Source organism: Halichoerus grypus, chromosome 10 (genome assembly GCF_964656455.1).
Source record: "Halichoerus grypus chromosome 10, mHalGry1.hap1.1, whole genome shotgun sequence".
Taxonomy (NCBI): domain Eukaryota; kingdom Metazoa; phylum Chordata; class Mammalia; order Carnivora; family Phocidae; genus Halichoerus; species Halichoerus grypus.
Genome location: NC_135721.1, coordinates 52555453 through 52580918, shown reverse-complemented (window position 1 = coordinate 52580918; position 25466 = coordinate 52555453). Strand labels below are relative to the sequence as shown.

The 25466-nt window shown below is 39.9% G+C and overlaps 1 protein-coding gene across 1 annotated transcript in view; it reads left to right on the top strand.

The window, feature by feature from the left end:
- Nucleotides 1–25466, top strand: part of APLF (aprataxin and PNKP like factor) — an 86127-nt gene that overhangs the window by 38860 nt on the left and 21801 nt on the right. Inside the window, exons 6-8 of the mRNA XM_036078621.2 lie at nt 4501–4685; nt 17532–17887; nt 18550–18675. Of these exons, the coding sequence (XP_035934514.1) occupies nt 4501–4685; nt 17532–17887; nt 18550–18675 (667 nt within the window). The remainder of the gene's footprint in view (nt 1–4500; nt 4686–17531; nt 17888–18549; nt 18676–25466) is intronic.

Genomic DNA, 25466 nt, shown 5'->3' with positions numbered 1-25466 from the left:
ATGTGGTCTATTCTGGAGAAAGTTCCATGTGCGCTCAAGAAGAATGAGTATTCTGTTGTTTTAGGGTGGAATGTTCTGTAAATATCTATGAGGTCCATCTGGTTGAATGTATCATTCAAAGCTCTTGTTTCCTTGTTGATTTTCTGCTTAGATGATCTGTCCATTGCTGAGAGTGGAGTATTGAGGTCTCCTACAATTAACGTATTGTTATCAATATGACTCTTTATTTTGGTTAACAGTTTGCTTATGTAGATGGCTGCTCCCATGTTGGGGGCATAGATATTTACAATTGTTAGATCTTCTTGTTGGATAGACCCTTTGAGAATGATATAGTGTCCTTCTGTGTCTCTAATTACAGACTTTAGTTTAAAATCTAATTTGTCTGATGTAAGAATTGCTACCCCAGCTTTCTTTTGAGGTCTGCTGGCATGGAAGATGGATCTCCATCTCTTCACTTTCAGTCTGGATGTATCTTTAGGTTCAAAATGAGTCTCTTGTAGGCAGCATATGGATGGGTCCTGTCTTTTTATCCAGTCTGCAACCCTGTGCCGTTTTATGGGAGCATTTAGGCCATTCACATTGAGAGTGATTATTGAAAGATATGAATTAATTGTCATCATGTTGCCTGTGAAGACGTTGTTTTTATAGATTTTCCCTGTAAATTTCTGTTGTATATCACTCTTGGGGTCTTTGTCCTTTTATAGAAGCCCCCCTTAATATTTCTTGCAGGGCTGGCTTAGTGGTCACATATTCTTTCAGTTTCTGCCGGTCATGGAAGCTCTGCATTTCTCCATCCATTCTAAATGAAAGCCTTGCCAGATAAAGTATTCTTGGTTGCACGTTCTTCTCATTTAGTACCCTGAATATGTCTTGCCAGGCCTTTCTGGCTTGCCAGGTCTCTGTGGATAGGTCTGATGTTATTCTGATGTTCCTTCCTCTGTACGTAAGGAATCTCTTCCCCCTAACTGCCCTTAAGATGGTTTCCTTGGTTCTAAGATTTGCAAGTTTTACTATTACATGCCGGGGTGTTGGCCTGTTTTCCTTGATCTTGGGAGGGGTCCTCTCTGCCTCTAGGATGCGAGTGTTTGTTTCATTCCCCAGATTAGGGAAGTTCTCAGCAACGATTTGCTCAAATACATCTTCTAGCCCTCTCTCTCTCTCCACTCCCTCCGGGATTCCAATTATTCTGACATTGGAACGCTTCATGGTGTCACTTATTTCTCTGATTCTATTTTCATGGATTCTGAGTTGTTTTTCCCTGGCCTCCTCATTTCCGTTTTTATCTATTATATTGTCTTCCAGGTCACTTATTCTCTCTTCTGCCTCAGTTACCCTAGCTGTTAGATTATCTAGATTGGATTGGATCTCATTGAAAGCATTTTTAAGTTCTGCCAATTCACCTTTTATTTCTGCCCTTAGAGACTCTATGTTGCCATTAATTGATTTCTCCATTCTAGCCATTGTCTTCACAATTGCTAGCCTGAATTCCATCTCTGACATCTTGGTTATATCTGCATCCATTTGTAAGTCTGCAGCATAAGTCATAATCTCTGAGTCTTTTCTGTTTTGGGGGCTCCTCCTCCTAGTCATTCTGTTGATGGGTGTTTGAGGGAATGTATAGAGTCCAAATTATTGACCAGAACCCAAGCAAGATGCACCTGTTTTCTTGGGACCTTAGGGTTGCTGGCCTCTTGTTTTCCCAGCCTGTCTTCTGCGGGAGGGGCCTGCCGCGCTGTTACTCAGGCAACCCTGTTTGGGCGGAGTTGCCCTGCCCCCCTGTGGCAGGGGATGGGCTCAGCGGGAATCAGTTTTTGGGGCTTTTGTTCTCTGGCGGCTTTCCCTGGCGGCTTTCCGCGTCTCTTCCGCGAGTCAGAGCAGAAGAGACCGTTTCCAACCCTCTGCCTCAGAGCAGAGAGCCCGCAGTCTGTTCTTCAGTGAGCTCTCCAGGCCACACTGTCTCCGTTTCTGTCCGTGCTGCTATAAACTGCAGCGTCCTGGGTTGTGCGCCCCTCCGCAGCGCTCCCAGTCCTGCCTCCAGGTCGGGGCACGTCTCTGCCCTTTGTGCTTCTAAAACCGCCAGTTGCTCGCGTGCAACCCAGCCGCTCTGGGTTTCTGCCCCGGGGGCTGCCCTAATGTCCTTTCCCCTCTGCTAGCAGTCTGCGAGTCTGTGCCCATACCCAGCGCGCGAGGCTGTCGCTCACTGGCGGTGTAGGATCCCCATGGCCAGGCACCCTCCCGCTGCCGTTTATCCTCTGATATCTGCCCGTGGAATCACGGCTCCCCTCTTCTACTTCAAAACCAACCGCCTGGGGCGCCTGGGTGGCTCAGTCGTTAGGCGTCTGCCTTCGGCTCAGGTCATGATCCCGGAGTCCTGGGATCGAGCCCCACATCAGGCTCCCTGCTCCTCAGGAAGCCTGCTTCTCCCTCTCCCACTCCCTCTGCTTGTGTTCCCTCTCTCACTATGTCTCTCTCTGTCAAATAAAATCTTGAAAAAAAAAAAAAAAAAACAAACCAACCGCCTGCAATATTCTGCTTGTAGAGCTCCAGATCTTCTTACATCTCAGGCTGGTTTCGTGGGTGCTCAGAGTGGTCTGGTATATATCCAGCTCAATTCCGGGGACCAGTTGAAATAGGGTCCCCTACTCCTCTGCCATCTTTTTTCCAAAACCCTAATTTTAAGATTTTTAAAAAAGATTTTATTTATTTTAGAGAGCGAGGGAGCGTGCTCGGGGTGGGGCGAAGGGCAGAGGGAGAGAATCTCAAGCAGACTCTGTGCGGAGCGCAGAGCCCGAGTTGGGGCTCAATCTCACGACCCCAAGATCATGACCTGAGCCAAAACCAAGAAAGAGTCTGATGCTTAACTGATTAAGCCACTCAGGCACTCCTAATTTTATGATTTTATGTAACTGTGTGACACTTGGAATATGGTAAACTGCCATTTGGGCAGATGTTGTGTCTTCATTTACATTTTTAGTTCTTAGTATAGTAAGCGGTACTATTAGTTGATTATTTCTCTTCATTTGACTAACTCATATCTATTGTAGCATTTCGACATTTGCTGCATGAAGCTGTATAGTCCTGACAGTTTCTAAAATGATATGAAATCTTCCTAATTTAGATTCAAAGCAAATATTTGAGTAATTTAGGCAAAGTTTAGTTATTGAATAGTTTATTCCTAAGTTTCCTATGTAAATACATTATGTTTATATTGGTTCAATTGACTTCACTGTTAAATAATGTGGATGGTATTTCTTTCCTAACTTTAATGAAGGACTGTTATTTCAGGCCACTTGAATATCCTTTAGTACAAATCTGAGCAACCTTAGCTCTTGAGCCAAATCCAGCATGCTGCCTGTTTTTGTCAATAAAGTTTTACTGGAATGCAGCTATGCTCATCCCTGTATGTATTGTCTGTGGCTGCTTTTGCGCCAGAAAGGCAGAGTTGGGTAGTTATGACAGAACACTATATGACCAACAGAACTTAAAATATTTACGCTCTGGCTTTTTGTAGAAAAATTTGCCAAACCTTGCTTTAGAACATTAGTGACTATGGATTGCCTTACATACCTATATTCAGGCTCTCAAGGGAATCTTTGGACCAATTCTGTTTATGTTCACAATTCATTTAGTCAAACATTTATTGAGCACCAGTTTTATGCTAGACACATTTCTCGGTGCTGGAGATAGCAGGAGGGAACAGTGAACAAGACACATAAAGTTTCTGTCCTCATGAAGTTGTTATTTGAATGTAGGGGAGACAGATAATTAAACATGAAGATTGTCCTCTTAAAAAGAGTAGATTTTTTTTCTGATTAGAGGGATCATGGATTTATTAACAAAATATGATACTGACTTAGGTTTGCCACATATATTGAACCTAGGGTAAATATTATATGGGGTACAGTGTCCATTGTTATTGAGACTTGTTTTCGAAATTGGTGAAGTTTGTGGAGGTCACTCTTGCTTTTGGGTTGTTTTGGGTTCTTATATTAAGTTGAATTCCTCACTGCGGATGTTAGGGGCTCAATAATTGTATGACATATAATTGTATGTCAAATTCATTGGATTCATTAGCTATATGTTAAATTTTCTGTTAGAGAAATTCAGTGCTAAAATAAAAAACATATATATTTAACACATATCAAATACTCTGCTATATAGTTTATATATCACACCTCGTTTACTCCTAGTAACTCTATGAGTTATTATTATAATTCCTTTCTTTGGGATGATAAAACCAGAGTTCAGAGAGGCACGGTGAAGCAGTTCAAGGATGGCACCTGTTCATATTAGCATCTTGGCCTGGCTCTCTCCAGGGCTGCAGCTCCAGGCCAAAGTGCTGCTTAATACTTTCTGAGATTTGCAAATAAGTGTTTTCAAGTTGGCATTAATCTAAATGGAACTTTACTTTTAATTGCCCTTTTATCCTTTTTCTTCTTTCTTTTGACATTTGAAGATATAGGAGATAATTTTTTTCTTCTTTTTCATTGTGTGTTTAAGATAATAATATAATCCAGGAAAGTGGAAAAGAAGGAATCTGCAAAGATAAAACTCAAGTAAACGTAACACAGCAAGGAAGAAAGCGATTAATTTCATCAGGAAGTTCAGAAAGTACATCTGCAGAACAAGACACAGGGAAAAAGTGCAAAAATGCTGATCAGGAAGAGTCTGTCACTTCATACAAGGTGATTTTTTTTTTTTAATTATTATTTGGGGGTGCTGGGCTGGCTCAGTTGGTAGAGTGTGTCTCTTGATCTGGGGGTTATAGGTTTGAGCCTCACATTGGGTGTAGAAATTACTTAAAAATAAAAATCTTTTTTTTTTTTAAGATTTTATTTATTTATTTGACAGAGAGAGACACAGCAAGAGAGGGAACACAAGCAAGGGGAGTGGGAGAGGGAGAAGCAGGCTTCCCGCTGAGCAGGGAGCCTGATGCAGGGCTCGATCCCAGCACCCTGGGATCATGACCTGAGCTGAAGGCAGACGCTTAAAGACTGAGCCACCCAGGTGCCCCTTAAAAATAAAATCTTAAAAAAATTTATTATTTGATCATTCGTTTTCTTCATCAAGTGTTCTAGATAAGAATTGATTATATGTTGTATACAGCAAGAAAAAAACAGAGCTGTTCTTTATTACTCAGTTTATGAAGATAAAAAGTAGCCCAGATTTTTTTGGCTTACTAAAATTAATATAGTACTTGCTTTGTAGAAAACAAATCTATTTAATTTATAAGTTTTCAGACTGGAAAAAAAGTGGAGACCACTTGACTGGTTGTAATTGGTACCTTCATTCTGAAAACCTGGTTTCTTTTATTTTATTGGTCATTCTCAGACTACATGTAACCACCTTTTTCTTGATACCTATGAAGAACAACTGATAGGCTAGTTCTTAATAGCCTGTTGCAGGATTACTTCTGGGCTAATTTACAGTATTTGGAAAAATTCTCTTTCCTCTTTCAGTTTTTGCTAACTCACTAGAATGGTTTGATTGACTTAAGCATTCTTTAACACTGGGTACTTAATGAAAATGGGGCCTATTATTGGATGCCTTTAGAAAAAGAGAGAATAGGAGAGAGAGCGTGCAAATGAGTGAGCAAGCCCAGGGCAGGTCAGGTATTTTTCCTCTTAAGAGAGTGGTGGCTTTAGGTAATAGTTTTCGTGATCGTTACAAGCTCCATGGGTCTCCATCTTTTTAGTGTCAGTGGGAGCCAAAGGAGTAGGATTGGTTTTAGAATAGTGTACACTGGGATGATTGAAATGCTGTCAGCTTTTCCGGAGGGTTGGGCCTTTTATAGTACTCGCTTTGCTCTGCCTCCTCTCCCATTAGAAAAGATCTAGCTTCTCACTGGATCCTTTCTTCTAGGTAGGGAAATGGGGTCTAATCCCTATCGGGTCAACTCCTTGGCTTACTTATGGAGTCAGGTTTAATAGATGAAAACATTTTCTGAGTCACTTGTATTGACCATAACAAGTTATTAAGATAAAACTTGTTTAACTTTGAGCCCTAATATGCTCTATTCTCTGAACATATTAGTATGACTGCCTGTTTTTTTCAAAAAAGAAGTTTTGTTTTTTTTTCCAGAAGAAAATCTATAGTATACGTATTTTGCTATGTTTATCCCAACCCATTACCCAAGTTTGGCAATGACAAGTGAAACTTAAGAAACACTTTTCTTAATTGATAGATTGCAGAGAGGAGCAGTAAACAGATCCAAGATATTCGAGGTATTTGTGAGATTTTGATGACACATACATTGGACTGCCTACAATTTTGTGACTCTACTAATGTCTGGTCATGAAGATAATTGCTCTGAAATTGTCCATATTTTTCATTAATTCTCTTGCATCTTTCTGCAGCTCCTTATGGGTTATGTAATTGTCCAGTTTGGGAGTGAACATGAGGGGCTTGAATCTACTAACTTTAAAGAAATAATCTACATAATTTACATAATCTAATTAGGTCTCTGTTATAAACGACAGAAGGAAGCCTAACTGAAACAACTGAAGCAAGTAGTGTTATAAAGTGTATTAACTGTTGCTGGGAAGCCAGCTACCCTAACATTTAGTGACTTAACAATGTTTTATTCTTATAATTCTGTGAGTTGGCTGGGCTCAGTTGGGCATTTCTTTTGTGATGTCTTTTTGGTGTTGAGCTGGGCTACATTCAACTGGGAACTCAGCCGAGGGTGGAGCATCTGAAATGGCTTCACTTGCATGAATAGTGCCTCCATGAGGGTTGACTGAATGGCTGGTGGCTGGCTGGGCCTCCCTTTCTCCACTTAACCAGTAAGTAGTCTAGGCCAAACATCTTCACCTGACAGCTGGATTCCAAGGGTATCAAAGTAGAAGCAACTATTCTCTTAAGGCCTAGGATTGGAACTGGTACAGTGTCATTTCGGCTGCATTCTTTTGGTCAGAGCAAATTACCAGGCCAGCCTGGATTCAAGGGGAGGGGATAAGGACTCCACTGCTTGATGGCAGGAGTAATTTGTGTATAAAGGGATGGGAGGAATTGCTGGCAGTCATCTTTGATAACTATCACATAGAGGAATAATTCAGTTTCCAGAATGGAAAGGAAAACAGCAGGAAATATAGGTCATAAAGACCAGCTGGGACAAGGGACTTGATCAAAATCATGTTGGTCTGTTGTTTTCCCATTTTCATCTCTCAAATCATCCTTCACTGCCGATGGCAGGCTTGCTTCACATGGTGTACAACACGGGCACTGGTAGCTCCAGGCTCATGTCGTCTCGTTTTTCAACTTAAGAGGAAAAATGAGAGTTTCTCTGTGGTTGCTTCTGTGGTAAGTTCTAGGGACTTGGATCATGAAATCTCCACTTAGACTATTCACAGTGCTCAGAGAGATGAAGTAGTATCATTACCCCTTTTTGGGTCATGTATACACCCATTATCAGACAGATGGAGGAAAGGGGGTCTAGAAAGAAAGAAATAGTAGGTATTGTATTTTGGGGGTGGGGGGATACTATAGTTAGATCTGGATAAATTCAGAGAGGGGGAGAAACTGGTAGTTTTTAAGTTGGTCGGGATTAACCTAACAAATGAGGTTTGGAATTGTTGGAAACACTTGGGATATACCATAAGGTGAAAGAGCAGATGTGAGGAAGAAGGGACTTTCAGCATTTCATGCATCTAGAGGGGATTCTCTTGTTTTGACTTGGCCTCCGTTGAGCAGTCAGGTGTCAACGTGGTCAGTTAAGACAGAGAACCAAATTGAAAATAACTCAAGCCTTTCTTCACTTAGTGCGACAGGCAAGCAAAAGGGGAAATGACTTGTCGGCTCCCCAGTGTTCCGTTTTGTCCCATGGAACAGCACTCAGCAAGAGTCAGCAGCATAGGTGTGGAGAATCCTCTAACTGCTGAGGAGCCCTGGACCAAATGCTTCTGCCTCTTTCTAGACAAGGATGAAGGAGAAGAGGAAGAGCTAGGAGTGAAAAGATACTGAATCAAAGTACAGAAAAATGCCTCATCCAAAGCCCCCCATAGGGAGGATCCTTGGGAAGGGCCTAAGCTAATCACACACCCCTCCCCCACACCTACCAAAGAGGCCTCTGGATGGAGGCATCTGGGCTAGGAATGCACCATAAGCATGGCTAACCCACTGAGGCTTGAGTCCTTGATTGCAACTCTCTCCAGAAAACTGTAACATACTGGCTTTGCACCATGTCTGTTGTGGGGAGGGCAGCTTCCCCCTTGAGGTCTGCCAGCCAAAGCCTTGAAATTGTCTAAGCTTGGGCCTGAAGGATCATAATAGGACTTTGGCCTAGAGCCAGACTCCTCAGTCTGCACCGCGCTCTGTTGACTACTGTTCCACATAAGTTCCAGACGGAGAGGCCTGAGTATCCTCCAGCCAGCTGCTGTCCATTCCTTTAAATCTGAGTTAGAGTCCCTACCTTGAATCCCATCTGCTTTTCTGTTTTTTTTTTTTTGACTGTATAGCATTTTATTTTGTTTTCCTTTTTTAAAATTTAAATTCAATTAATTAACATAGAGTGTATTATTAGCTTCAGAGATAGAGTTCAGTGATTCATCAGTCTTATATAATACCCAGTGCTCATTACATCATGTGCCCTCCTTAATGTCCATCACCCAGCTACTCCAACCCCCATCCCCCTCCCCTCGCCTCCAGCAACTCTAAGTTTGTTTCCTATGATTAGGAGTCTCTTGGGGCACCTGGGTGGCTCAGTCAGTTAAGCGTCTGCCTTCAGCTCAGGTCATGATCTCAGGGTCCTGGGATTGAGCCCTGCATCAGGCTCTCTGCTCAGTGGGGAGTCTGCTTCTCCCTCTCGCTCTCCCTCTGTGCTCTCTCTCTTTCAAATAAATAAGTAAAATCTTAAAAAAAAAAAAGTTTCTTATGGTTTGTTTCCCTTTCTGATCTCATCTTGTTTTGTTTTTCCCTCCCTTCCCCTATGATCCTCTGTTTTGTTTCTTAAATTCCACATATGAGTGAGATCATATAATTGTCTTTCTCTGATTGACTTATTTCGCTTAGCATAATACCCTCTAGTTCCATCCGCATTGTTGGAAATGGCAAGATTTCATTCTTTTTTTAAATGGCTGAGTAGTATTACATTGTATATATATAACACATCTTCTTTATCCCTTCATCTGTTGATGGACATCTGGGCTCTTTCCATAGTTTGGCTATTGTGGACATTGCTGCTATAAACATTGGGGTGCAGGTGCCCCTTCGTTTCACTACATCTGTATCTTTGGGGTAAATACCCAGTAGTGTAAGTGCTGGGTCATAGGGTAGTTCTATATTTAACTTTTGAGGAACCTCCATACTCTTTTCCAGAGTGGCTGCACCAGCTTGCATTCCCACCAACAGTATAGGATGGTTCTCCTTTCTCAGGATCCTCGCCAACATCTGTCATTTCCTGACTTGTTAATTTTAGCCATTCTGACCGGTGTGAGGTGGTATCTCATTGTAGTTTTTATTTCTCTGATGCCCAGTGATGTTGAGCATTTTTTCATGTGTCTGTTGGCCATTTCTGTGTCTTCTTTGGAGAAATGTCTGTTCATGTCTTCTGCCCATTTCTTGATTGGATTATTTGTTCTTTGGGTGTTGAGTTTGATAAGTTCTTTATAGATTTTGGATACTAGCCCTTTATCTGATAAGACATTTGCAAATATCTTCTCCCATTCTGTTGGTTGTCTTTTGGTTTTGTTGACTGTTTCCTTTGCTGTGCAAAAGCTTTTTATTTTGATGAAGTCCCAGTAGTTTTTTTTGCCTTTGTTTTCTTTGCCTTTGGAGACATGTCTAGCAAGAAGTAGCTGCGGCTGAGATCATGAGGTCATCCATTTTGAGTCTATTTTTGTGTGTGGTGTAAGGAAATGGTTCAATTTCATTCTTCTGCATGTGGCTGTCCAATTTTCCCAACACCATTTGTTGGAGAGACTGTCTTTTTTCCATTGGATATTCTTTCCTGCTTTGTCGAAGATTAGCTGACCATAGAGTTGAGGGACCATTTCTGGGTTCTCTGTTCTGTTCCATTGATCTATGTGTCTGTTTTTGTGCCAGTACTGTAGTGTCTTGATGATTACAGCTTTGTAATAGAGCTTGAAGTCCAGAATTGTGATGCCACCAGCTTTGGTTTTCTTTTTCAACATTCCTTTGGCACTGTTCGGGGTCTTTTGTCATTCCATACAAATTTTAGGATTATTTGTTCCAGCTATGTGAAAAAAGTTGATGGTATTTTGATAGGGATTGCATTGAATGTATAGATTGCTCTAGGGAGCATAGACATTTTAACAATATTTGTCCTTCCAATCCATGAGCATGGAACTAAGGTCTCCTACTCTGCCATCTTGGAAAGTTAATCTTTTCTGTTTTGATAGGCTTGACTAGACATTGTAGAAGATGGCATATGAAGCTAACAATTTGTAATAATGTAATCTTACCTCCATTTCCAATCCCCCATATTTGTCTGACCCAAATCTAAATTTCACATTTATGTCTTTGGGTACTTATATTAATATGCCCTTATTTGAGCCTTGGGACTGATTGTAGTAGGTGATATGGCAGGTGGAATGATCTTGACCTCTAGTTCTAGCTACAGGGGTCATGAGTCCCTAAGTCACAGTGGGAGTCTTATCTTAGCTAGTTAACCCTGGGCAGCCCAGAAGTCCATTTGGGCAGTAAGATATTAAAGAGATATAAAGAGGAGAAAAATACCCAATTCAGAATATCCTGAAGATAAAGGCTATTCTGTCTTATCAGGGTGCTATAGTGATTTATTTGGCAAAACCAATAATTTAGCAAATGTTTATCTCAAGAAGTATGAATCTAAACAACTGATTGTAGAGAGCCATGTACCCCTGTTTGTTGTTTGGATGTATCATTTTTTTCTTCCAACTTAAAGACTGCAATCAGGGTTATTCAGAAAGGGTTTTTTTTGGTTTTTTTTTTTTAAGTCATCCAGAATATCAAAAGGTCCAGGTGTTCAATAAAGTTTTTAAGGCATTACCAAAAAGGTTGTTTATTCCTGGAAGCTGGTTGGGGGAGGGGTGGTATTTTGAGAGTATCTTCATTGTCTCAAGCACCCTAGATACCTTGGCTTGGCTGTTTATATTACATTATTGTTTGGTGGAAGGTGTATCTTTGAGGGGAGGGGAAAGATGCTTATTTAATCGCTTTGAAGGAGATGTTTGTGTTAGGTGTTGAAAGATGGCTGGCACGCTAGCAAACAGGGTTAATGAGGAGAACTGTCAGTGAGCAGCACAGTATGAGCGGAGGCATAGAGGCAGGAAAGTGTATGTGGCCCATGGATGTACATCTGCACTGGAGTGTCATGTGCGTGCTTGCGTGGGCGCGTGTGCGGATGTGGGTGGGTGAGACAAGGGGAGGAAACTACCGCAAGAGACTGGGGAACAACTCAGGATGGCACTTGATGCCAGACTGTACAGAAATCAGGACTGTACTTTACGGCCTCAGAGACTTTTTGAAGGTTTTTTTTTTTTTTTTTTGACAGAGAGAGAGACAGCCAGAGAGGGAACACAAGCAGGGGGAGCAGGAGAGGGAGAAGCAGGCTTTCCGCAGAGCAGGGAGCCTGATGCGGGGCTTGATCCCAGGACCCTGGGATCATGACCCGAGCTGAAGGCAGACGCTTAACGACTGAGCCACCCAGGCGCCCCATGAAGGGTTTTGAGAAGGAGAATAAGTGGCCAGGAAGATGGCTGTAGCCACCATATGTAAGATGGAGGCAGGAACTGCCTAAGAAGCTGCCCTGGGAGGCCTCAGGGAATGAAGGCCTGAGCTAGATGGTGGCACTGGGACCAGAAAGAAGTAGAGGGATATGAGAGACATTTTGGAGATAGAATTAACAGAACCTGATGACTAACAGCATATTGAGGAGGAGGTACTGAAAATGTTCTTTAGGGGCGCCTGGGTGGCTCAGTAGGTTAAGTATCTGACTCTTGATTTTGGCTCAGGTCATGATCTCAGGGTCATGGGATCAAGCCCAGCATAGGGCTTTGGGCTGGGTGTGGAGCCTGCTTAGGATTCTTTCTCTCCCACTCCCTCTCCCCACTCCTCCCCCCTCCCCAACTCCCACACACACACTCTCTCTCTCTCTCTCTCAAAAAAGAAAAGAGGGCTAAGAAGAGAGTTCTATTATAGTTGTATTATTTGGAAGCAAACTTGCAAACAGTGCATTTAGAGTAGAGGAGTATATGGAGGTGGAGGCTTTGGCAGCAAGAGCCATTTCCAGTTTTGCTGCCTGTACTGTATGTATATGCAGTTGTGCTAATAATTGCTGATGTGAGTGCGCTGGCTGCTAGGTATCTCATTTCTCTCTATACACATGCCTGCTGTGAAGTCTTACTCATATTTCTTTATGAAAATAGCAGGGGAGATGAAGACTAACTTATTGCACAGCCATCTCTTAAGTAAGGCTGTATTCCCCAGAGCTCCACAGTATTGGTTTACTACATCAAAGAATCCTGTACCCTTTGCTTTTCTGATTGGCCACTTGATACCATTTATGGCATGGCTCTCATCAGCTCCACAGAAACATCTTTTCATTCATTCATTTATTCAGCATGTGTTCATTAAGCAAGTAGTAGTGATATAATGGCATCGATAATGCTATTAACTAAAACAACTTAAACACACACACACACACACACACACCCATTTATTGAGCTCTTATTATGGGCTAGAGCCACAACTAAGATATACTTATTTCATTTAATTTTTAGAAAATCCTGGAAAGTTGATTGATAATATCCCCAGTTTACCGATCAAGAGACCTGAGACTCTGAAAGTTGGAATCAGCTTGTTCAAAGTCAAAAGTTAGGAAATGGCTAAACTAATATTCAAGATATGATTTTTTTACTTCACAGACCATTCTAATAATCATTACACTAAGTAGTCTTTCTGTTACATGCAAGACAGTGTGCTAGAATCTGGGATAAAACGTGAATAAGAGATAGCTGATGAGGAGCTCATAGTCCTGTAGGGGACATGATTCAAAATGATGAAATAATGTTGACACCACACTGATTTTTCTGGGGGCTTTGGGGGCTGCCTAAGGCAACTCCTAGGGAAGGGATCCTCAAAGAACTGATCTGAGCTGACTCTTAACAGAAGAGGAGTAGGCATGAACCAGGTGCAAAAGAGGTAGAGGTAGGAATCCATCCAGGTAGATGGGCAGCAGGTGCAGGAGCAGAGGAGGTACAGGTGGGGATGGAGCTGGCAGTGGGGACCAGTCATAGAGGGAGGACTTTGAAAGGATTTTGGCCACAAGGATAATCCTGGAAGCTCTTTAGAGGAGAGACTGAAAGAGAACAAAATAAAAGACAGGGGAATAAGAGAGGAAATGAGGACATTTCAGTCAAGAAGTATAGAGAATCTGATCCAGGTTGGTGGCATTAAGGATGGCACAGAGGCATTGGGTAAGAGAAATATTTAAGAAACAAAACTGCAGGACTTATTGCTTGGGTCTGAGCAGAATGAGGGAAAAGAAGGAGTGAAAGGTAGACTTCCAAGTTTCTGGCCAGAATTAATGGAGAAGTTACGTTGGCAGAAACTTTGGTACAGAATACAGGGGGAGGACTTCAGTTTTCACATTTTGAGTTTGAGGTGCGTTGGATATTGAGGAAGAAATGTCTAGTTAGTGGTTGACTGTAAGTTTGAAGCTCAAGAGTGGAGGTTGGGATTTTTTAATCCTTAGTATGTGGGTGCTAATGAGACTAATGCAGGACCTTTAAGGCAACTTATTAGTACAGACATTCTTTCCAGGGACAGCAAATTACCTCAATGAACTTGTATTGGGCATAAGTTCTGTAGCCTGTCCCTTGTGGTACATTAAAACTTCAGATGGTTGGGGTGCCTGGGTGGCTCAGTCGTTAAGCATCTGCCTTTGGCTCAGGTCATGATCCTGGGGTCCTGGGATCGAGCCCTGCATCGGGCTCCTTGCTCAGCCGGGAGCCTGCTTCTCTCCCTCTTCTGCTTCCCCTGCTTGTGTTTCCTCTCTAGCTGTCTCTCTCTCTCTCTGTCAAATAAATAAAATCTTTAAAAAAAAACACAACAAAACTTCAGATGGTTGAAGGGCAGGGGAGGGCTTGCTAGGCAAGTTAACAGACAATTTAATAATCTTAATAGTACATTCCAGCCATTGCCAGGCACCAAGGTCACCTTACACCAGCTCCATGCTCCTTGATCCCTGAGGCCTCTAGCATATATTTTTATAGTGTAGAGAACCCCATTTTCTCTAACATGAATCTTCAGCCTCCCACATTTCATTCTCTACCTTTTCATCTAAGCAGTGTAGGTGCTTATAAAATATGGACCTCTCTGCCTTTCTCCTGCTTCTTCCAAGTACACAGCACTTTCCATCTTTTCTGTTCCCTCACTTGCCAGTTCAGTGACTTGCTCTGGCTCATGAGCTTTGTAATTGGCACAGGACAAATTTATGTCTCAGCAAACTTACAAATTACTGCATGTAATGGATTTTTGGGATCCTTTATAAATAATTGAAACCGTGAATGTTAAATTCTTGAATGCCAAGGGTCTACTGAGTATCAATATTTCATGAAGTTCCATAAAGGACATTATGAATTCCAGCTTTTGTGCCTCTTAAAATATATTTGAGAACACCTGATCCATAGTATTGATATCTGTGACTTTATCATTCCTTTCTCTTTTAGAATAAATTAGTGTGTTTAACATATTCTTTGTGAAGATTTAAAAAAAACAATAGAGGGAGTTGAAATAATGTTAAACATGTCTTATCTTTTATTTTCTTTGGTTTATTTTCTATTTTTTAAATGGCAAAAAAATGCATGCTGTTATCAAAAAATAGAATGTTAGAGCATGTGGAGTATAAAGTGGAAATCTTGATTTGCCTTATCCTTCAATCCCATTGGCCTTACTAATATTTTGGTTTGTATCCTTCTAAACGTTTTTGTTTGAATTTATACAAGTAAAAACATACATAGGTAGACAGGGATTTTTTTTTTTTTTTAAAGCTAAATGGAATCATTGTGTGTGTGTGTGTATGTAAAATTCTTGTTTAATTAAAAAAATTCCTAAAAAAAAAAAAAATTCCTATATGAAGAGAGAGATCTATTCATTTTCAACCTTTGCATAGTGTTTCTTGGTAAGAATGGATTCTAATTTATTTAACTGCTTCCCTAGTTGTGTCCCTTTTTTCCCTATAATAATTGACAGGATGTTGAGTGGGATTTTTTTTACCCTATCATCCCAAAACTGCTACTGAGGCCCAAAGCTGGGGACAAAAGTACTAAGTATAAGTATCTCATGATTGAAAGGACCCCCCAGCAGTGAGAGTCAAGCCTTTCCCTGTGAGGCTTATTGAAAAGTATAAGAAGGGTTCACCATTCCTACCACCAGGCTTTGTATAAAGAAACCTGAGAGGCCAGAAGATTTTAAGGTTTGGGGGAGTGCTCTGTTTGTGGGGAGACGTTATGTTCTCTCTTTTTAAAACCAAGAGAGAGGCACTCCAAGACAATTGACTGTGGAGTTCAGAGATGTCAACAGGAACAAGAGACTGGCATTTTATTGGACATTTGCTTAGCCAAGGGATTGCTAACCTGCCCTGTTTCTACCTAAACAGGGAAAAAGAAAATTGGTGAGTTGACCCAGTGGGTACCTGCCAAGAGGGGAGGTGGGTCAGGATTGCCCCATTCCCACCCCAGAGTTCCAGTCCCTGGCATGTGTCAGTTGGTCCTGTAGTGGAGGGAGATGAGATTGGGGTGTAATTGAGCAGCTTGGGAGAAAAGAGTATGTGTTTTAGAGAGGTGTGGCATGAATACCACCAGCTGAGGGTTAGCTCCAAGAGGTAGCCAAATTGCTTTTCCCATCGGTTGTTTATTAGTATACAAGAAACATGGTAAGAACTAGGTTCCTTTTGCAAGGTCTTCAGTCAGTTTGGATAGCCTTTTAAAGTTACGTGCTCTGTTTTTTAAAAAAGAAAAGACTATTGGGGCACCTGGGTCGCTCAATCGGCTAAGCGTCTGCCTTCGGCTCAGGTCATGATCTCGGGGTCCTGGGATTGAGCCCCACTTTGGGCTACCTGCTGAGCAGGGTGTCTGCTTCTCCCTCTCCTTCTGACCCTACCCCTTACCCCCGCACATGTTCTCTCACTCTCAAATAAATAAATAAATCTTTAAAAAGACTATCAAAACATTTAAGTAATTAGTCCCAAAGAAGTCATGCTAATTAGTATCTTCTCAGGAAATGTGAACCATTGGATATTAAGTGATATCAACACTAGCTTTCTCCAGATGGCAGCCAGCATATACGAGTCCTCGGTTAAAAATGTTTTGCTTTTTTTAAATTTTGTTTTATTTTATTATGTTATGTTAGTCACCATACAATACATCATTAGTTTTTGATGTAGAGATCCACGATTCATTGTTTTCATGTAACACCCAGTGCTCCATGCAGTACATGCCCTCCTTAATACCCATCACCAGGCTAACCCATCCCCCCACCCCCCTCCCCTCTAGAGCCGTCAGTTTGTTTCTCGGAGTCCATAGTCTGTCATGGTTCGTCTCCCCCTCCAATTCCCCTCCCCCCCATTTAAACCTTCATATATACCTGTTAGGTTGTTGGCACATCCTAGTAGTGGTTACCAGGAGGACTGAGGTTTATCTGAGCTATGTTTCCACTCCACAGGAAGTTAACTAATTAAGAAGTCATTTTTAATAGGATGCGAATAGGCTTACTGTTTGTCCTGGTGGTAAGTACAGATTAAAAAGGTTCTGCAGTGCTAATGAGAATGTTTACTTGGTTCAAAACACCTTTCTGGTTAAAATGAAACTTTTATTCAAACCACTCCAAAGGAATCATATTTATTTTCTGAGTTTGTCATAACACAGCTTCATCCAAGTTTTTCTATGTGAGGGAGGAGCAATTTTACCATTCAGCTAAAGGGACAAAGTCATGATTATATTTAGAACGTAGAAATAAAGTATTGCAGTAACAGAAATTATAAAGACAGTGCAAGTTAAGAGCATGACACATTATTGAATGGGAAATTTAAAAGACTAGTAGTTTTTTGGGGAAAGATTATATTCAAATGGAAACAAAGTTGTATTCGCTTATGTTTCATTTGTATTTTTCTGGTTCTTTTTCAGTGAATGTTTGATGTGATTGTAAAGGTTTGATACAGCTATATATTTTCTTTTTTTTTTTCTTATTTTCTTTTCTTTTTTAAAGATTCTCTTTTTTTAAAGTAATCTCTACACCCAACATGGGGCTCGAACTCTCAGCCCCAAGATCAAGAGTCACATGCTCTTCTGACTCAGCCAGCCAGGCGCCCCTGTATATTCCTTTTCTAATAACTGTAGATTGTTTTAAAGTTACCAAATTACAGATATGGAAAATGGCATTTTTAATAACTTTAAAATGTGAATCTTAAAGTTTTAAAAACATATATATTGAATGAATCTTGCAGTTTCACACCTTTTTACTTAAGTTTACATATTTCTTTTAAAACATATTTCATTTATTTGTAATATCTTTTTTCTGATTTGTCTTTGTAGGCAATGCCAAAGTCATGTTCTGCAATCTCATTAAGTAATGCAGAGGTGAATGATATGAAGGCTAGTATACAGAGAAATGAAATCCCAATAGAGGAACTTGGTAAGGTTCCTGAACATAAAAGTATTGTGAAAGGAACACAAAGTAAAGAAGGCGAGGAGATGAGCTGTTCTGAGAGTCACTTGAGTGCCCAGGACAAGTCCTTCCATGAGGAGTCTCAAGGATCTCCTCCTGAGTCCAGCTCTGATCTCTCCAATCTTAAAACTTTGCATGCAAAGGCAACTGACTCAGTTGCACAAGGTTCTGAAGAAAACAAGATCAAGAGGACATCTTGCATGTATGGGGCAAACTGCTACAGGTAAAATGAAATTACAGGTAGCACAGAATTCCATTATTTCTGTAGCAGGTAGCTATGTAGTATATGTGTATTAAAAGCCTAGTAAAACACATTGGCCTAAAGGTTAAGAGCTTTATTACGTTTCTACTTGTTTACACTTTCTCAGTATTCAGTCCTGCAAATCTTGCTAGAGGCTTTCAAGATACAGTGGGGGAATTAAATGTTTCATATGTAGACATACTGATTAATGCAAGGACATGAACTAGGGAATCCAGACTTGAGAATTGAATCACCCAGACCTAAATGTCTACTTATTTAATGTCTTATTTAGATATTAGAAAGATGGCCTCATAAATAGTTGTAGTATATAATTTAACTCTCAAGAGAATTGTAAGTTGTGTTTAAGGGATCTTACTATACTTGTGCTTTTCCTTTATATTTTTCTAATTGTGCTTTTGAATCACCAAGATGCTTTCATTTTGCTACCATGAGGGTTCTGTACCAACCAGATGTCATGAGCTTTATTTTTAACAATGTAACACATTGGTTCAATTTCTGGAATAATTAGATGTGTATTGCTTGGTTTCCTGCTATATCCTATTAATTATTTTTTGTAGTATATCTAGAACTCTAGTATACCCTATTAATTATTTTTTCTGACAGTATATTTGCCACCCTCATAGGAAGAATCCTGTTCATTTTCAACACTTCAGTCACCCTGGTGATAGTGATTATGGAGGTGTACAAGTCATGTGTCAAGATGAGGCTGATGACCGACCTGAATGTCCCTATGGAGCATCTTGTTATAGGTATGTACACCTGAAATGTTAGGTTGTCCTCCTTTTCTCAATCGCTGTTGTATATTCAGAAGAAATTGCAGGCAACTTCTCACTTCAAGCCTTTTAGTCTTTAAACTTCCATAGATAGTAGGTTTTCATTTTGTTAATAAGATTATAATGTTTCTTTTAGATAATTATAAACTGTTGAGTTAACCTTGTAAATGCCTGACATTGTCCCTCATTTCTAACTTTCCAAAATGCAAATCAGATAACTGAAAAGCTGTCGATGCTATCCCTTGTACACTCTATCCAGACTCCTTAGTGTGACATAAATCAATTCAGGATGTTATCTCTGCTTTCCTCAACTCTTAACCACTCTGCCATTCTTGCCAACACATGAAACTTGATCCTAAAAGAAGAGCGCCTTCTCCTCTTTGCTTTCATAGAATCTTTTGCCTGTCTGTATCTTGCACAGTAGAATTTATCTTATGAGATTGTGTTTGTTTCTTTACTGGAATGGCAGCTCCTCTAGACAGTGAGTTTCTTGACATCAAGGACTGTTTTATCCTTGTATCTGCAACTTTGTTCAATGAATGAATGAACTTGAAATAAATCAAACTACCAAGCAAAGAAGTGATTCCAATCTTAGAGAGCTTTAATTCCAGACAGCCATCTTTCTTAGATAAATTTGGAACAGTTTACTGAACCTACTGGTCTGTTTGACGTTGTCACTATTTCTATGATTGTGGTTTTCAGTAAGAAGGCAGAATAATCTTCTGAGCTTGGAAAGAAAAATCGAAAAAAGAAAAAAGCCCTACCTTGTGCCAGAACACCTGTGAGGCCAGTTATCTCCCCGCCAGTCCCTCTGTTTCTGTTTTGTTTGCCCTTCGAGTGCCCTTGACACGGTTCTTTAGAAAGAGAGGTCAGAGAGAGACTGCGCTTCCTGGAAGCATCCTGAATGCGATCCTGCAAACAGTTCTGTCTCTCGCTTCTACCAGCTGAGGTGCCTCCGTACCTGGCTTGGCTTCCAGGCTCGGCTGAGCTGCAGGCCAACGGTTTCCAAACCTGGGCAACCATCGGAATCGCAGCAGGGAGCAAAAAAAATAAAAGGGGGGGGGGGCGCCTGGGTGGCTCAGTCGGTAAGTGTCTGCCTTCGGCTCAGGTCATGACCCCAGGGTCCTGGGATCGAGCCCCGCATTGGGCTCCCTGCTCAGCGGGAAGCCTGCTTCTCCCTCTCCCACTCCCCCTGCTTGTGTTCCCTCTCTCACTGTGTCTCTCTCTGTCAAATAAATAAATTTAAAAAAATCTTTAAAAAAAAAATTATTTGAAAATTGCTATGTTTCATTCCAGCAGAACATCTTGTAGACCTATGCATATACAGGTGACATATTCATGAAAAAGGGGCGTTGCAGGCATTGATAAAAGTATGAATTTTTAAAACTAATTTTATTGAGGTAAGGGTATCTATCTGGAGAAGGAAAATTGGAACCTTATTTCATACCATAGTCAAAAACTGGATTCCAGATGGATCATAGAACTAAACGTGAAAGGAAAAAAACAATAAAGCTTTAAAGATATGTATAAGAATATTATTTCATGATCCCAGACTAGGAATTGTTTTTTAGAACAAGATATAAAAAGCAATAGCTAATATGGAAAACATTTAATTATTTGACTACATTAAAATTAAGATTTTTTTATACATCAGTAGACACTATTAAGAGAGTAAAGATAAACTACAGGGTGAGAAAAAAAATTGCAACCACATAACTGACAGTAGGCATATATCCAGAATACAGAAGGAAGACTTAGGAATTGCTTTTGGTTTTCTCTTAGTGACACGTACAGGCTTTTGTCCAAAAGGAAACGGTGAGTTTCCTTAAGGTGAATAAACTTATGAAAAAGTACTCAGTATCATTATTAATTAGGAAAATTTCACACACACACACCCCCTTGAAGGAACTAATTCCTTGCTCCCGTTTATTCATTCATCACATATTATCCAAAGAATCTTCAAATGCCAAGTACCGATGAAACAATGTTGAGTGAGTTTACTTGTAGAACAAATGTGTGTGTCTCTCTCTCTGTCTTTTTAAAATAAGACAGCCTTTCACAGCTCGTGGCACAATGGCCATATACCTTTTCATTTTTAGGGAATATTTTAGGGAACTTTTGTAATGCGGAATTTTATACATCTACACAAGTGGGGTTAATGTAGAACAAGTTCCAATGAAGCCATAACTCATTTTCAAGTCTTGGCCAGTATTGTTTCATCTGTACTTCCCTTTCTTCCACCTGCTACCTCTACGCCTAGATTATTTTGAAGTAAACCCTTGATATTGTATCTTTTCATCCCATTTTATTCATGGGTATCACTAAAAGATAAAGACTATAAAAATATGCTATGACACCATTATTAAATAAATACCATTTAGATCCTGTCAGGCATCCCAGTCCTCTTATAGTTGCATTTTCTTCCTTTCTTTCTCTCTTTCTTTCTTTCTTTCTTTCTTTCTTTCTTTCTTTCTTTCTTTCTTTCATTCATTCTCTCTCTCTCTCTTCCTTTAAAATTTTTTTTTCTTTGAATTAGGATCCAGTTAAGGTCCATATATGGCAAAAGGTGGCCATGCTTCTTAAGTTATTTAATCAATAGGTTCCTCTTCATTTTTTTTTCTTGCAATATATTTGTTGAAGAAAGCAATCATTTGTTCTGAGGAGTGTCTGATTGTCTGGATTTTGCTAACTGCATTACCAAATTGTCATTCAGTATGTTCTGCTGTATTTCCTAATAATTGGTAATTAGAACTAGAGACCTGATCAGATATCATTTCTAAAAATTGTAAAAGTTGTCTGGTCTTATGAATATCATGTCCCTCTTAGTCACTAAAATGCTTCTTGCTGTAAAGTCTACTTTGTCTAATATTTACAAATGTTTAGGGATTGCTCTAGATATACTGTTATTAGTTTCATGTGGTCATATAACATTTTTTAGAATTTAAAATTTATTGAGATTTGGTTTTGGTCCAGCAGATGGTCTATTTTTGTTGGGACATACTAGGTGCACTGAAATATATATTCTGTGATTTGGGGAATACGGTTCTGTAGTTGTCAATTTGGGCAGATAGTTTTAGTGTGGTTCATATATTTATTATCTTTGCTGATTTTTTTCTGTAGTTGTTCTATTAGTCACTGAGAAAAGGATGTGAGACTCTCCACTGTAATTGTAGGTTTGTCTATTTCTTCTCTTAATTCAGTCAGTTTTTCTTAATGCACCAACTGTGCTCTTTCCTCAGTGGAAAAGCCTTAAAAATGGGAAACTCACTCAGAGCTGCTCTCTTTTTCCATGTGTGGACTCCCTTCTGGTTTCTGCCTGCTTTTGGTAGCTATCCATTTCCTTAAGATTATTGTTTTTATACTTTTAACAGAGTATAATTGTTTCCTGTGGGAGGTTTGGTCTGATACATCTCCTCTGTCATTACCAGAAGTAGAACTCCTATTTTGTGTGATATAATACAGCTGCTCCAGATTCTGTTGGTTAGTGTTTGTGTGATAATATTTTTCATCCTTCTATTTTCAACCTCTGTCCTTATATTTAAAGCATGTCTCTTACAAATGGCATGTAATTGGTTCACTGGTTTTATTTTTATTTTTATTTTTTTCTTATTTTTTTTTTTAGATTTTATTTATTTATTTGACAGAGAGAGGCACAGCAAGAGAGGGAACACAAGCAGGGGGAGCGGGAGAGGGAGAAGCAGGCCTCCCGCAGATCAGGGAGCCTGATGCGGGGCTCGATCCCAGGACCCTGGGATCATGACCTGAGCCGAAGGCAGACGCTTAACACCTGAGCCACCCAGGCGCCCCATTGGTTTTATTTTTAATCCATCCTGATAGTCTGCTTTTTCAATGGATTGTTTAGTCAATTATATTTAATACAATTACTGATATTTTTAAGTTTAATTTTGCCATTTTGCTATTTGTTTTCTATTTGTCCCATATATTCCTTGTTCCTTTATTCTTTTTCTGACCTCTTTTGGATTGAGCAAATGATTTCATTCCATTTTTTTCTCCTCCATTAATTTTTTATTTATAAATTCTTTTTTTTCAGTAGTTACATTTGATTTTAATAGGCATCACTGACTTATTACAGTCTACCATACTGTGATTCTTTTACCACTTCTGAAACAGAACAGTGATCTTTTATCAGTTTAAGTCCATTTACTTCCTCCTCTGCCCTTTTAAAAAAATATTGCTGTCACAATTTTTACCTTTACACATGTTAACTTGTAAGGCATTCCTCTTGTTTTCTTAAATTTTAAGCATCAGCATTCTCTTATATTTATTGACACTATCATTTTGGGTGGCCTTCTTTTATTTCTGAAGTTCTATCCTTTAATCTGGGATCATTTTCTTAGTCTTAGGAACGTCTTTTAGTATTTCTCTAGTGAAAATCTTGTGGGAAAGGATTCTTTCAGCTTTTATGTGTCTGAATATGTCCTGAATGATCGATTGCTTGGTGGCTCTTTTCACTGGGTATAGAATTCTAGCTTGGCACCTTTGCTTTTTTTTTTTTTTTTTAATCACTTTAAAGACATTCCATTGACTCTTGCATCCATAGTTTCTGTTGAAAGTTACTTGTTTGTCTTATTGTTGCTTTGAAATTAACATGGCTTTCCTCTGGCCATTTTTAAGATTTTTATCATTGTTTTTTTTTTTTTTTAAAGTAAACTCGACCCTCAACATGGGGCTCAAACTCACGACTCCAAGATTAAGAGTCTCATGTTCTACCAACTGAGCCAGCCAGGTGCCCCTCATTGCTTTTACTTTCAACAGTTTAACTAACATGTGTTTAGGTATGATTTTTTTTGACATTCATCCTGTTTGGGGTTCACTGAGCTTTTTTGCAGGTTGTTGTCTTTGTTAGTTTGAGGAGATTGCTTAGCTATTATCTCATCTCTCAGATATTGTTCTCCCCCATTCTATGTCTTCCCTCATTCTTCTCGAATTAACCATGTTAAGTCTTTTGACTATGTCCCATATGTCTCTTATATATTATTTTATTCCTTCCATTCTTCTTTTTTTTTTTTTTTTTTTACCTCTGTGCTTCAGATTGGATATTTGCTGTTGCTTGTCTTAGAGCTCAGCAGTTCTCTCTTCTCATGGGTCTAAGCTGCTGATAAACCTATCCACAGATTTCATAATTTCAGATATTGCATTTTATGCATGTTATCTTCCATCAGTGAGCCCCCCCCCCACCCTGTTTGGCAGATAGGGGGTAGTCATCTCTGTCCAGTCAGAGATTTGGGTAAGTAATACCTATGTTGTTATTTTAATAAAACTCAGTCTGCTTTTGGTTTGTCCATGTTTCTTTGGCATGACTTGTCTAGACTTTTGGCAGAAAAGCGGGTCTCTGTCTTCTTAGCTCTGAAACTTCCGTTTGGATATTAGGCTACCACCCATGCATCCTAAAATCTGGCACATTTCTTGAGAGGACACTAGTTATGTGTTTGTTGCAGATCCTTTCTCCCTAGTGGGACTTCATCTCTGAAACGACATGAATTAGAGATTTCATTCTACCATTTTGAAGTTTCAGACACAGACCTTAAACCTCTCATACTTTCCAGGAACTCAGCAGATATTTCTTAGGAAGAATCAGCCTTGTGTTTGGGGTTCTTTTAGTTTTCAGATTGTCATGACAACCCCATGAGACCATGAAAAGCTCTGCAAGTTTCTCTTTCCTCAACTAGAGTTCCTCCAGATGACTCAAATCTTATTCTTTAGCCCACACCAAGAATTGGCAAAGACCTCTAGGGAAGAAAACAGCCAGTGATTGTCAGATAACCTAGGAAGGGCTTTTTCTCCGGAATTTTAGATAATCCAAAATTCTCATTGCTCCCACAGTTCTGTCATAAAAATAATTTTTACAGTTTATCAGGGTTTTTTTCCTAGTTGTTAAGATATTGGCCTGCCATGATGTCCTGTGTCCTTCCCAGAAGCAAAATCCAAATGTGCCTATTCTTGAGAAGAATGAATGTAAAATACAAAACCTTCCTAAGAATAATCAAATGTCAAATACTGTCAAAAATAATGTCAAAAATTGCTGCCTCCACGTCGTCAATCTCTTCAAGACAGTTCAGAGCAGTGAGTAGTCAAGAGAAATTACTCCAATGCCAGTGACCCACATATGCTAATAGAAACTTTCAGATCTAGATCTAAATATATTTATATATACGTAAAGTGTATTTTTTTCATCTGTTGAGCTGCTTAGTGTCTTGGTTCAACTTGGAGATAAAATCTGAAGATTTTTTCCCTTGTTAATTTTAATTACAGTTCAGAGAGACTCTTGGAGAATGTTAGATATGATCGCTTACCCTGACTACTGTTTTACAAATAAAAGAGCGGGAACAAGAAAGGTTAATGAGTTGACTAAGACTCTAAAGCCAGTGAGATGAAAACCAACTCTCTTCCCTCCTCCATTCCAGCATTTCTCTGTGTCAGGGCCTGACTACACCATTGTTATTCATGGCTGGCTGACTGGCTGGCTTCCTTCCTTCCTTCCTTTCGTTATTTTTTTAAGATTTTATTTATTTATTTGAGAGAGAGAGAGCACAAGCACGGAGGAGGGGCAGAGGGAGAGGGAGAAGCGGACTCCCCACTGAGCAGGGAGCCTGATGCAGGGTTCAATCTCAGGGCCTGGAGATCATGACCTGAGCCAAAGGCAGATGCTTAACTGACTGAGCCACCGAGGCACCCCTATTCGTGGCTTTCTAAAGTATTAACAGTGTTTGTTTTTTATTCAAATGGCCAAGTTTTGAGTTTTTTGG